Below are 13,636 nucleotides of genomic sequence, written 5' to 3'. Positions count from 1 at the left end.
TCTAAAACTGATTGTGGTGATGGCTGCACAACTCTGTGGATATACTAAAAACCACTTACCTGTACACTTTAAATGAATTCTATGTCAATAAAGCTGGTAGTGAAAAAATACTCCAGAGGCTCCTACTGGCTTGAGGGTACAATTCAAAGCTCTTGATGGTCTCCTCCAGCCCAACTGCAAGCAGCTGCTGTGCACTCCAGAAACTGCAAACCACTGGTTACTTCTTTGATGGGTGAGAACTTACAATTGTCTTTCCATGACATTCCTGCTGTCCTGCCCCACCAACACATCTGGTGAACCCAGACTCCCCTCAAGATTCAGGTTCTAAATCAAACAAGAGGATGTGTCTTGATGAGTCAGGTTTTCGCTGCGAATTTCTCTACTCTGTAGACAAGCAAGAACATCTTTCCTAGTTCATCGAGATGTGGCAGGTTGCTTTCTATCAAACCTAAAGGCTCTGGCTGTAAGACTGCTGTGTATTCAAGCCCATGTGTCTGCTTTAGATGGTTTTCTCTCTCTTTTTTATTTTCATGTAACCAGGAAGCAGCATAAATCAGGGATGAAGAATAACCATTATGGGACTTCCCTAGTGGTCCAGTGGTTAAGACTCTGCTTCCACCACAGGGGGCACAGGTTAGATCCCCGGTCAGGGAACTAAGATTCCTGCACACTGCATAGTACAGCAAAAAAAAAAAAAAAAAAAAAAAACCCAAAACAACAAAAAAAGAACCCCTGCAAACAGGGTGATGAAAATTAAGTCCAACAAAATTTGCCTCTTCAAAAACAAACGAACAACCAACCAAGAAGAGTTCTGGGGTCAGCCTCTGGCCTTCATTAGTTAATGAACTAAGCCTAGTAACTTAACCATTCCCTGCCTCAGTTTCCTCAACAAACCCTGAGATGGGTCAATGGAAAAAAAACTAGATAAAAACAGTATCTGTACCCTAAAATTATGACAATTAAGTAAGATTAAATGACGTAAAGCCGCCAAGAGTGTCTGGCACATATAAAGCACTAGAATAGTAGTTGTTATGATTAAAATATGATAAACTTTTATTTAACATATTGATATAATTTTAGCAGCCTTTCTCTCCTAATTCACTGCAAGTTTCTCTGACATTCATTCCTTCATTCAATTTATTCAACAAGCATTTACCAGATGCTTAACACATAGAAGAAGTCACGTGTTCAGTTCAGTTCAGTCACTCAGTTGTGTCCGACTCTTTGCAACCCCATGAATCGCAGCACTCCAGGCCTCCCTGTCCATCAACAACTCCCGGAGTTCACCCAAACTCATGTCCATTGAGTCGGTGACACCATCCAACAATCTCATCCTCTGTTGTCCCCTTCTTCTCCTGCCTTCAGTCTTTCCCAGCATCAGGGTCTTTTCAAATGAGTCAGCTCTTCGCATGAGGTGGCCAAAGTATTGGAGTTCCAGCTTTAACATCAGTCCTTCCAAAGAACATTCAGGACTGATCACCTTTAGGATGGACTAGTTGGATCTCCTTGCAGTCCAAGGGACTCTCAAGAGTCTTCTCCAACACCATAGTTCAAAAGCATCAATTCCTCAGCGCTCAGCTTTCTTTATAGTCCAACTCTCACATCCATACATGAATACTGGAGAAATGATAGCCTTGACTATATGGACCTTTGTTGGCAAAGTAATGTCTCTGCTTTTTAATATGCTGTCTAGGTTGGTCATAACTTTCCTGCCAAGGAGTAAGGATCTTTTAATTTCATGCCTGCCATCACCATCTGAAGTGATTTTGGAGCCCAAAAAATAAAGTCTGTTTCCACTGTTTCCCCATCTATTTGCCGTGAAGTGATGGGGCCAGATGCCATGATCTCAAGTTTTCTGAATGTTGAGCTTTAAGCCAACAAGAGGCTCTTTAGTTCTTCTTCGCTTTCTGCCATAAGAGTGGTGTCATCTGCATATCTGAGGTTATTGATATTTCTCCCGGCAATCTTGATTCCATCTTGTGTTTCTTCCAGCCCAGCATTTCTCATGATGTACTCTGCATATAAGTTAAATACGCAGGATGACAATATACAGCCTTGATGTACTCCTTTCCCGATTTGGAACCTGTCTGTTGTTCCGTGTCCGGTTCTAACTGTTGCTTCCTGACCTGCATACAGGTTTCTTAAGAGGCATGTCAGGTGGTCTGGTATTTCCATCTCTTTCAGAATTTTCCACAGTTTATTGTGATCCACAGTCAAAGGCTTTAGCATAGTCAATAAAGCAGATATAGATGTTTTTTCTGGAACTCTCTTGCTTTTTTGATGATTCAGCAGATGTTGGTAATTTGATCTCTGGTTCCTCTGCCTTTTCTAAAACCAGTTTGAACATCTGGAAGTTCATGGTTCATGTATTATTGAAGCCTGGCTTGGAGAATTTTGAGCATTATTTTACTAGCGTGTGAGATGAGTGCAATTGTGCGGTAGTTTGAGCATTCTTTGGCATTGCCTTTCTTTGGGATTGGAATGAAAACTGACCTTTTCCAGTCCTGTGGCCACTGCTGAGTTTTCCAAATTTGCTGGCATATGGAGTGCAGCACTTTCACAGCATCATCTTTTAGGATTTGAAACAGCTCAACTGAAATTCCATCACCTCCATTAACTTTGTTCATAGTGATGCTTCTGAAGGCCCACTTGACTTCACATTCCAGGATGTCTGGCTCTAGGTGAGTGATCACACCATTGTGATTATCTGGGTTGTGAAGATCTTTTTTGTACAGTTCTTTTGTGTTTTCTTGCCACCTCTTCTTAATATCTTCTGCTTCTGTTAGGTCCATACCATTTCTGTCCTTTATTGAGCCCATCTTTGCATGAAATGTTTCCTTGATATCTCTAATTTTCTTGAAGAGATCACAAGTCTTTCCCATCTATTGTTTTCCTTTATTTCTCTGCACTGATCACTGAGGAAGGTTTTCTTATCTCTCCTTGCTAGTCTTTGGAACTCTGCATTCAGATGGGTATATCTTTCCTTTTCTCCTTTGCTTTTCGCTCCTCTTCTTTTCATAGCTATTTGTCACATGTTAAGACTGTACATACTGTGATGGCTTAAGTAACTGTAACATGAGTGAGTATGCGTTAACTTGCTGTGTGTGTTTAATTTCATTTTTAAAATTTTGGCTGTGCTGGGTCTTCGCTGTTGCCAGAGGCTCTCTCTAGTTGCAGCATGTGGACTTAGCTGCCCTTCGGTATGTGGGACCTTAGTTCCCCAATCAGGTATTGAACCTGTATCCCGTGCATTGGACAGATGTTTTAAAAAAAATTTTATTTTTGACTGTGCTGGGTCTTCGTTGCTTTGCTCAGGCCTTAGTTGCAGCAAGCAGGGGCTACTCTCTAGTTGTGGTATGCAAGCTTCTCACTGCAGTGGCTTCTTTTGTTGCAGAGCATAGGCTCTAGGGTACATGGGCTTCAATAGTCATGACTTTCAGGCCCTAGAGTCAGGGCTCAGCTGCTCCAAGGCATGTGGGATCTTCCAGGACCAGGGATCAAACCTGTGTCCCCTGCACTGGCAGGCAGATTCTCACCCAGTGGACCACCAGGGAAGTCTCTGTTATGTTTGTTTTACATCTAACTTGGTTATTCCCTTCTGCTGAATCCTTGCCCCTGTTCTGATGGAGCCATGATTCATTCATGCCAGCTTCCATCTGCACTATCTTTTTTACAATGCTATTCTGCCAAAGGGGAGGGAATATGCTAATTCAGTTTACACTTTTGTTATGGAAAAAGAAAGATGGGGTCGGAAAACTCAAGGAAGAGGGCGAACATCTGTATCTCACTGAGGCCCTCTGGGACACTTTTGGGCTGGGGCTGCGATGCTCCCTGAGGTGCTTTCCAAGGTCTCAACAAGGAGACAAATGCTGGGGTGGCCAGAGGCTTCAGAAATCAGTCCTGCAGTCAAGTTTAAGAAAGAGACTGGAGCTCAGGCCCAACTCAGCACCATCAAGGCACTGGGCTAGCCAAGAAGTCCCAGCCCATCTAGGATGTGGCCTCCTGGGTCCACAAGCCCATAGCCCTCCTGGAGCTGAGGGTCAGCGTCTCTGAAAAAGGAACACCGAGGTTGAGACCTAAAGCTTCAGAAAGGACCTGTGGGGGGGAAAGGGGGACAGGCATGGCCCCCCAGATACCTGAGGGCAAGAACTGGGCCTGGTTGGGCCTGGCAGAGGGGGCAGAGGGCAGTGAAGGGGCTGGAGGGGAAAGCAGATGGGGTGGGGAAGTGACCAACCAAGCAGAGTCCTGCTGGCTGTGGCCAACGGTACTTTCACCTGCCCAGAGGCCACTCCCCCTTCTCTTCTTACTAAGACCCCCTAACTTGTTCAGGAATCAGGCTGTGATCCTGCAGTCTCAGGGAAAGTGACCTGAGAGAGGGTCACCAGGTCACTGGGTGTGACCCAGTCCTGCCCAGGTGTAAGGGGGGGAACCCAGGGAAGGTTCTCCCACAGGACTGTAGGGACTGTGGGGACCAGATGCTGAAAGCACCGTGCTTGCCTGCACCTCCAGCAGGAAGGCAGAGAGGGTCTCAGAGCTGCCAGCCTGGAGCGGCAACATTGCACTACCTGGACCCCACCACCAGCCTCGACCCCCAGACTCCAGGTTATGGAGCAGAGCGCACATCCACTGACTGGGGCCCCGACACCAGGGTTTGTTCTCACTGTCCAAAGCACCAGCTGGTCATGCTCACAGACCACCTGTCATTTCAGCCAGGGTCCAGGTCTCTCCATCCCTGTAGGGTCCTGTCTTCAGTCACAGTGACAGGGCCATTGACCTGCCACATCTTCTCTCAAATTCTGCTCTGGCCATTTGTGGCCAGTCACTGCCCTAATCATTTTGTCTTGGTGACAACATTGGTCACACAATAATCATGTCACCTCTCATTTTCCTTGGCCACTCAGGCAAGTGCTTTTTTACAACCCCCTTACTCCATTGGAGGAAATGCCTGAGTTTTGCAGGAGGAACTGAATTTCTACCTACATGTTGTCAACCTCAGGGGAAGAGAAAAATCAGTGTCTTCTTTTAAAACTTCTAGGTTCCAAGACTTATAAAAATTCTCCAGCTTGAAATCAAGATCCCAAATGACTGGAATCTTGACGAGTAGACCTAGGCTGCATTATAATCTGGAAAAACAAAGATGTGGTCCAACGCCACAGTGCTGGCCAGCTAGGGAAGGCATGTGTGCAGTGGCGGGAGGCTAAGGCTTGAAGATTCTGTGGAAATAAGATCCCCCCTGCCCCGGCCCCACGAAGCTGTGCACAGGCAGCTTGTACGATCACACAGTCAGCTGCCAGCAAAATTATAAGGTGGAGGTCAGAGAAGCTGGAAGCCTGAAGATACTCGAACCCAGCTGAAAACGAATAAATGAGAGGAAGAGAAAGCCTGTAAGACATCCATATCATTAATGACCAGAGAATCAGGTTGCAAGGGACCATTCTTAAGGCAGATGAAGCAGGAGAGATAAACCCTCTGGGAGTTCAGGGTGTAATTTGTATCAAGAGAGTGACAGCCCCTGAAATGAGGTGGGAGGATGTTTTCAGTCCCTCTCAGCAAGGGACCCCAAAATCAGACCCAGAGCTCAGAGGAATTGGGAAATCGGAAGCCATCTATCTATACCTGCTGCTCTGCTCTGAGGATGGGCAGAATATTATACAATCACCAGCAATCTTTACCAGAGAACAAAGTCCAGGCTGATTAAAGCATTATTTTTAAAAAATGAAAATAGTGATCATTTACTTGATCTTGGGTTGGGGAAGATCTTTCTGAGTGGAAATGGGGAGGGGAAAAGAGGAAATGGAGACCAGATCTGAATGACCCAAAAGCTAGGTACCAAATGTCAGCAAGAGGTCCAGAACCCCCCACGCCATTGGTGGGATTACACCTATGTCTTGCTGCTGGCAGCCAATCTGGCCAAGGCATGCAAAGTCTTTAAAACAGTCAAACTCTTGACATAGTGAGTCAATGTCTAGGAATTTTTCCTAAGGAAATAATCAGAGAGAGATAAAAAATGACTTACACTATCGAAAGACTGGGAAAAAAACATGAATGTTCAACAATAGGTGAGCAATAAAGTACTAGGAAATATTTCTAGAACAGCATACTATCTGGCCTTCAAAATCATGTTTCAAAGAATAGTGAACAATGAGAATGTGCTCACAAAACATCAGATTTTTTTAAAAGTTAGTATGTATAGAATGATTTTTTAACTTGTGACATAAACAGATATATACATACATTAGTACATCTGGAAGAAAACGCCAAAATAGTGGTTATATAATTGTATTACTTGGTGGGGAAACTTAGGATGATTTTAGTTTTCTGTTCCTAGGTGCCCAAAGCATGGTAACCAGGAAACTGGATGTCTATCACTCACTCTTCAACACTTGGCTTACTGCCACCTCTTCCAGGCAGTCCTCCTGCACTACCCTCCCTTACCCATGTTATTCTAGGTGCTCCCCTGGGGACTGGACTCCGGACTGGCCTCTGCAACGTTCTTTATTCCTGCATCATCAGACTCACTGTATCCCCATGACACATTCCGCTACTGTAGCCAGAAATTGGGGTGTCTCATTTCTGCATGCCTGGTCTGTGTGGACTCTGACAGATCTTCAGGCTAGAGTGCTGGATTGTGAATGTAATTGAGTACCTGGTCCTCTGTGCCCTGTGCCTCTCAGGCCGAGGAGGGCCAAGCAGATAAGGATGAGCAAACTCCAGCGGAGAGAAAGCTCCTTACCTTGGCCAGCAGGCTTGAAACGCGCTTCACCTCCCCATGTGCCTTCAGCAGCTCCTGCCTGAGCTCCGAGCAGGACTGTTCCAGCTGGTCCTTCTCGGCTCGAGCCACAGTCAGCATTTCCTGGACATCGCAGCCCTCAGCCATGGGCCCTAGGGGGCTGGCCCCTCCAGTTTTCTGCTCCTCGTTCTCCAGGGAGGCCTGCAAAGACCCGTTCTCTACCTGGAGCCCTTCCACGGGAAGCTGACGAGCTGCTGGGATCTCAGCTGTGGGGCCACCGCTGTGCCGCTCCAGCTCCAGGCGGGTGGTCAGCTCCCCATTCACCTCCTGCAGGTGCCGGACCAGCTCCAAGGCACTGCGGTGCTCCTCCTCGACGGTGCGCAGGCGGCATGTCAGCTGCTGTTGGATGCTCAGCAGCTTCTCACGCTCGAAGCGGCCCTGCTCCAGGATCTCTGTGCACTTCTGTTCCAGCTCCAGGATCTTGCCTTCCTGGGCGCCAGGCTCCTCGCCCTTGACACGCTCCTGCAGGAGGGTCATAAGCTTCTCATTCTCCTGGCTCAGCTGCTCCGCCCTCTCCCGGTGCTGACGGAAGGACGTTTCCAGGAGCGTCTTCTCGTCCGCCAGCTTCTCATTTTCAGCCGTCAGCTCCTGCACCATCTGCTGCTGGTCAGACAGCTCCTGCAGCGTGGCCTGCAGCTCCTCGGCCGTGCTGTGCTGGTTCTCCTCCATCCTGTGGATCTTCTCTGCCAGGGACGCCAAGGACAGCTCGCTCGCTGTGTTCGGGGAGCTGCCAGCTGCCGAGCACTTGGAGCTCTTGACAAGGCTCCCAACAGGGGACAGGGGCCCCAGGGTGTCTGCTGGGATGTGTTCGAAGTCAGAGGCATCCGGGGATAAGGAGGCCTTGGTGACATCACTGCTGGAAGAGCCTGATGTCCGCAGGGCACCCTCATGTGGGTTTTTTCTGTACACATCAATTTCACCCAACGCCTCATTCCCCGTCGGGCTCCCGAAGCTGGACTCCTGAGTTACGGACGTCGGGCAGCTGCTGTCCCCGGTGTGACTTGCTCCCCTCTCTGAATCTGGGGAATGCTCAAAATAAGTCAGTTTCTCTTTCAAGGCCCGGTTTTCTTCCTCGAGCTCTGCGAGCTCTTTCTGGAAGCTCTTGTTCTTCTCCTCAAGGGCTCGGATCAAAGGTTCCGAGTCACCTGGCAAGACTGATGCTCCGTCCACACTGGAGTCCAAAGCATCCCCGCCTTCACTGTCCTGAGTCCGTTTCTCCATCCATTTCTTGAGTTCACTTCGGAGCCTGTTGATCTCACTGTCTTTCTCTTTAGCTTCTGCCAAGAGCTCCCGGACCTGGGACTCGAGCACAGCCTTCTCTGCACCTTCATGCTCCGGCCGGGGTCTTGGGGGAGCAGCCCGCACGTGCTTGGTGGGGGTGGGCGTGCTGGAAGAGGTGGGGCTGGTGGTCACTTTCCTTGAGTTGGAGGGACCGCGTGGCACAGTTCTGTCTCTCGAGACAGTGACGGCAAGTTCTCGAGGGGCAGGAATGCCTGTCCTCTTGGTGGCTGTCAGGGCCCCTGAAGAGAGAAGAAACCAGTGAAACAAAGCGAGCACTTTTATGAAGGAAACCCAGTAACTTCAGCTCTCAGGGCACGTGGGCAGCATGGCTGCCACTCTTCCTCCATTGCATCCTCCCTGAAGTACCTACCCAGCTCCAACTGGGGCTTCTGAACCCCTGCCCCCAGCCCTGTGCTTCAGCAGAGCTGACACCATGCTGAGCTACTCAGCATCACCCTGTCCCCAGCGACAGCTGCTGGCTCAAAGCACACACCAGCCCCACAGTCAAGGTCAACGAGACACTAGGAGAGAGGTTCCTGGGTGAGCGTCTAAACATACTGGTCGCGGGTGAGTCTGGGGACGGCCGGCAACCATCACCGCAGGAGGAAGGTGAGGATGCAAAGAAAGAAGGAACCAAGCTCTTAGTGGCGCTGCGGAGCTGTGGGTCAGTCACCCTGAGGCTGGCCCTCCAACCACACAAGCCAACAGTCACCTTTCATAAGTCACCTTAAACTAGGTTTTCTGTAACTTGAAACGTAATAACTGAATTGACAGTTCTGGCAACTAAGCAAAATACAGGATCGCTGTGAATTCTTAAATAAACACTCAAAAAATGTATCATTTGCATTCTGACTGAACAAATTTCATGAAGAAATCAGAAGACCCAAATAATATTGTACTAGGCACAGGCTGATCTGAGTCAATGACCTATTGTTTTTAACAAAGTGGGAATACTGTGCTCATTTGTATTCACAAAGAAACAAGAACCAACACGATGAGGGCCCAGCACATTCATCTGCAGTATGGTTTTCAATGCCAAACAGATTTACATAATGTGGAAATGATACAGAATTTAGAACTTACGACAGAAAATGTAAGGTAAGGAATTTATTTTCATCTATACTACCCCAGTTATTTTTTAACCTTCACCTATACTACATTTTAAATTTTAACTTAAACTGTTTACTATGGAAAATGTCAAAAAAAAAAAAAATCTAGGGGTGAAAACTCAGACATCAGTCTCCTAAATGCTCCAAAATGAAACCCACCTTGGAGGTTAAAGTATAAAATGAAAAATCTGCACGTCTCACAAACTCAAAGATGTGCGATGAATCAAGGCCGACTGCAGCAAGTTACACAACAATGGACTGTGGACCGGAGGCCTCTGCTGTGTAGGGAGGGTGGGGGGCAAGGACACATCCCCAGCCTGGCAGAGGCCCCAGCCAGCCGAGGCAGAAGCAGGAACCACTGTGGTGAAACAGCTCTGAACCCACTGCCAAGACAGCCACTAAGTCATGAGTAACTGTCTCCCAGTGCCCCGGAATCCGAGGGGGTGATGTGGAGGCAGACGGTGGACACTGCTGAGTGTCTGACGGCCGGATGCCTCTAAAACACTGACATGATGAAGGCTAAGCTGTCGTAGTCACACAGAATAAGACTCAGGTTTTTAAGTTAACCTTTCCAAATTACCAGGGCTTCCCTGGTAGCTCAGAGGGTAAAGCATCTGCCCACAATGCTGGAGACCCAGGTTTGTTCCCTGGATGAGGAAGATCCCCTGGAGAAGGCAATGGCAACTCACTCCAGCACTCTTGCCTGGAAAATCCCATGGACAGAGGAGCCTGGCAGGCTATAGTCCTTGGGGTTGCAAAGAGTCGGACACGACTAAGCGACTTCACTTCACTTTCCAAATTAAGTTACTAGAAAGCTAAGAGCACGGTAACACATGTGTGATGCATGGCTGTGTCCTGGTGCCTCCGGTACACCACAATAAATGCTCAGTGAAGAAAAGATGTGTTTAAATGCCCTTGTAAAGTGAAGACTGAAATCACTAAGCAATAAACCTTTTCATCACACCAGTCTTCTGGAGTGAAGTAACCTTGGCAAGGACTGGAATGAAAACTGAGGGATAACTAAAGTTTCAACCTAATGATAGTGAGGACATGCAACACTGAATATCCAGGACCTACTGTCACGGCATCTGCATTCCTGATAATGCCACTAAAGCAAGGCTCCTTTCAGCTGTCTGTTGACTGGGAAGAATGATGTGGACAGCAGCAGCCCACCTCTGCCATCGTGGCAGTGGCAGCTTCACTGCTTCCTCTGGCTGACAGTCTCAGTCTGTCTGCCACTTGGGTGTTACTTATGCCTTATCTAAACTACTAGGAATTTGTTGACATCAAACCCAAGTCCATTTATGAATTATATCCAGTTGTGGATTACAAAGCACACAACCCAGCTGTACTTTCATAACATCTGTTCTTTTTTTGGTTCTCGCTGCTTCATCATCACTTGACAATCAGTGTACTTGCCTCCTTACCTTCTTTAAAAGGCTCTTCCCATCTCTGGACACATCTTTTCAGAAACTATCATTAGCTGAGCATAAGTTGAGAGTGCTGCTAAAATTCATCATTGGACCAAACTAAAGTGGTAATACTTCCCCCTCTGCATCAAGACATCCCATCACGGCCATTGGCAGGGTGGGGGGTGCAGTCCCCCAGCTTACCACGTCATAAACCAGAAGGGTTCTTCCTCCCAGTCTCCTTCAAGAACTGAGTTCAGAGGCGTCAGCTCAGAGCCATTCAGCCTGGGCAGGTTCCCCAGCCCAGGAAAGCTGAGCAGGGAGACAGCCGGGGTGGCTAGAGCCTAGGCTGATGGGCGGGGCCTGGCGTGGCAGGCACCCTTGCGTCTTTCCTCTTCTGATCACTGTTTATTTGTGCCGAGGATAGCTGTCTGGCTGTAAGAAGTTAAAATAAAAGCAAGCTCTGCCTAATACAATAATATTTTTAAACCATGTTTGACATGTTACATTTCACAAACCAGAGGAGAAACTGTATTATCTTGTGGCTGATCACAGGTGCATCAAAGTGTGTGTCACAGACACACGAACAAGGAGGGGAGAGGAGGAGGGCAGAGGACATGTAGGACAGGGAGTGCTGAGCTGGTCGACAGTGAGTAGTTCTCCTGATTCTTTTTTACGTTATATTTATGCCACAAAGTAAGAAAGAGGGAACACAGGGAACTACTCTATGGTGACCTAAGTGCAAAGGAAATCTGAAAAAGATAGGATATATGTATACAAATGGCTGATTCAGTTTGCTGTACAGCAGAAACTGACACAACACTGTAAAGCAACTACACTCCAATAAAACTTAAAAAAAAAAAAGGGAAAAATCCTATCATAACAATACACAGAGAGAAAATGGGGTGGGAAAAAAATCTTTCCATAGAACAAAGCATGTTTAAAATAAACAACAGTGCAGTCATTTAAATTATTGATAAGGTTTTAAGCAGTGGTTCTCATGAGCTGAAGATAAAACATTTTCAGTCTCTTTCTGATTTCCTCATCTTACCCAAAGAATCTGTTCCTGGGGCTGCTCTGTGTGATGTGTGTCAGGTGGGGGGAAAGGGTGGCATTCTGAAGTAAACCATTAACCTTTCGTTTATTCACCGAGGATTCGAGTCCTGCTCTACAGAGACACACAATTCACCAGATTGCATGCTGCCTGCCTGGTCTCCTAACACAAGCAGATTCGCTCATTCTATCTCTAAAACTCTAAAACTACCAGGTTATTCTGTATTATAACTCTTTATAACCTTTTTAAAAAAATAAGATAATACACTTTAAAAAAATATTTATTTTTATTTACTTGGCTGTGCCAGGTCTTAGTTGCGGCATGTGGGGGTCTTAGTTCCCTGACCAGGGATGGACCCCAGGCACCCTGCACTGGGAGCACAGAGTCTTAGCCACCAGGGAAGTCCTTTTGTAACCTTTTTCTTGGAAAATTCCAGTAATTTCTTTACTGTCAAATCTAATCTCCCCGGACTCCTCATCCATTTCCGCTCTTGGCTGGTGGCTCATTTTTGAGAATCTTTGCTCTCTGCAGTCACAAAATATTCTGACAGTGGTACCAGCCATCTTTCAGTTTCCCCCATCAGAGAAGAACATATTTAAAGCCTCCTTCCTCCTTTCTTTTTGTAACCAGCCAGGCAGTCACCCAGATGTATTAATTAGCTTTGAGAGGGTCTCCATGTTTTTCCTTTCCTTTCAGTCTGACTCTAGTCCAGGTCCTTGGAACGTTCCATTGAAATTTCTGAAACATTCTCACAGGTCTTTCTGGTTCCAGCCTCCCCCACCTGTAAGATGTTCTGGATCCATATCCCTTAAGTAAGCCTCATTTTCTATTCCAGACTCTGTATGTATTTCCCGTCAAACTTCTTCCTGTGGTTTCAAGGTCACGCATACCAGCCACAGCCAACCGTACTCATCATTTGCACCTTTCTGCTCCCCACAACCCTCACTGAGCTCTTGCCAGTGTCCCCAGGGTCCCCAATACACCTGTGACTTGTGGAAATGTCATTCCCTTCCCACTGGATCCTTCTAACCAGCATTTAAACATCCTCAATTCTCTTCAGTTAAAAGACACATGCACCCAGTGTTCACTGCAGCACTATTCACAAGAGCCAAGGCATGGAAACAACCTAAATGTCCATCAACAGATGACTGGATAAAGAATAGCGTATATGAAAGTCAAAGTGACTCAGCGTGTCCAACTCTTTGCGACCCCACAGTCCATGGAATTCTCCAGGCCAGAATAATGGAGTGGGTAGCCGTTCCCTTCTCCAGGGGATCTTCCTAACCCAGGGATCAAACCCAGGTCTCCACATTGCAGGTGGATTCTTTACCACCTGACCCACAAGGGAAACCCAAGAATACTGGAGTGGGTAGCCTATCCCTTCTCCAGCAGATCTTCCCGACACAGGAATCGAACAGGGGTCTCCTGCATTGCAGGTGGATTCTTCACCAACTGAGCTATCAGGGAAGCCCCATGTGTATATATACAATGGAATATTACTTGGCCATAAAAAAGAACAAAATAATGCCATTTGTAGCAACATGGGAAAGACTGAAGGCAAAAGGACCAGCAGGTGGCAGAGGATAAGATGGTTGGATAGCATCACTGACTCAATCGACATGAATCTGAGCAAATTCTGGGAGACAGTGAAGGACAGGGAAGCCTGGTGTGCTGTAGTCCATGGGGTCACAAAGAGTCAAACATGACTTAGCAACTGAGAAACAACAAGCAACAGGGATGGACCTAGAGACTTTCATACTGAGTGAAGTCAGTCAGACAGAAAAAGACAAATATCATGTAATATCACTTACATGTGGAATCTAAAAAAAATTACAAATGAATTTATTTACAAAACAGAAATAGACTCACAGACATAGAAAACAAACTTATGGTTACCAGGGGGAAGCAAGGGAGAGGGGCAGAAGGATAAATTAGGAGCTTAACAGAAACATACCACTATATATATAAAATAGATAAATAGCAAGGATCTACT

At 46.9% G+C, this 13,636-nt stretch overlaps 1 protein-coding gene across 11 annotated transcripts in view; it reads right to left on the bottom strand.

Annotated features, from left to right (window-relative positions):
* Window positions 1-13,636, bottom strand: part of SPECC1 (sperm antigen with calponin homology and coiled-coil domains 1) — a 252,437-nt gene that overhangs the window by 102,093 nt on the left and 136,708 nt on the right. For all 11 annotated transcript variants that reach the window (XM_025278981.3, XM_025278979.3, XM_025278978.3 and 8 more), the window contains one exon: window positions 6,734-8,310. In XM_025278981.3, coding sequence (XP_025134766.3) covers window positions 6,734-8,310 — 1,577 coding nt within the window. The remainder of the gene's footprint in view (window positions 1-6,733; window positions 8,311-13,636) is intronic.

The sequence above is a fragment of the Bubalus bubalis genome, chromosome 3 (assembly GCF_019923935.1).
Source record: "Bubalus bubalis isolate 160015118507 breed Murrah chromosome 3, NDDB_SH_1, whole genome shotgun sequence".
NCBI lineage: Eukaryota > Metazoa > Chordata > Mammalia > Artiodactyla > Bovidae > Bubalus > Bubalus bubalis.
The sequence above is the reverse complement of the archived record's forward strand: the minus strand, read 5'-3'. Positions and strand labels throughout refer to the sequence as shown.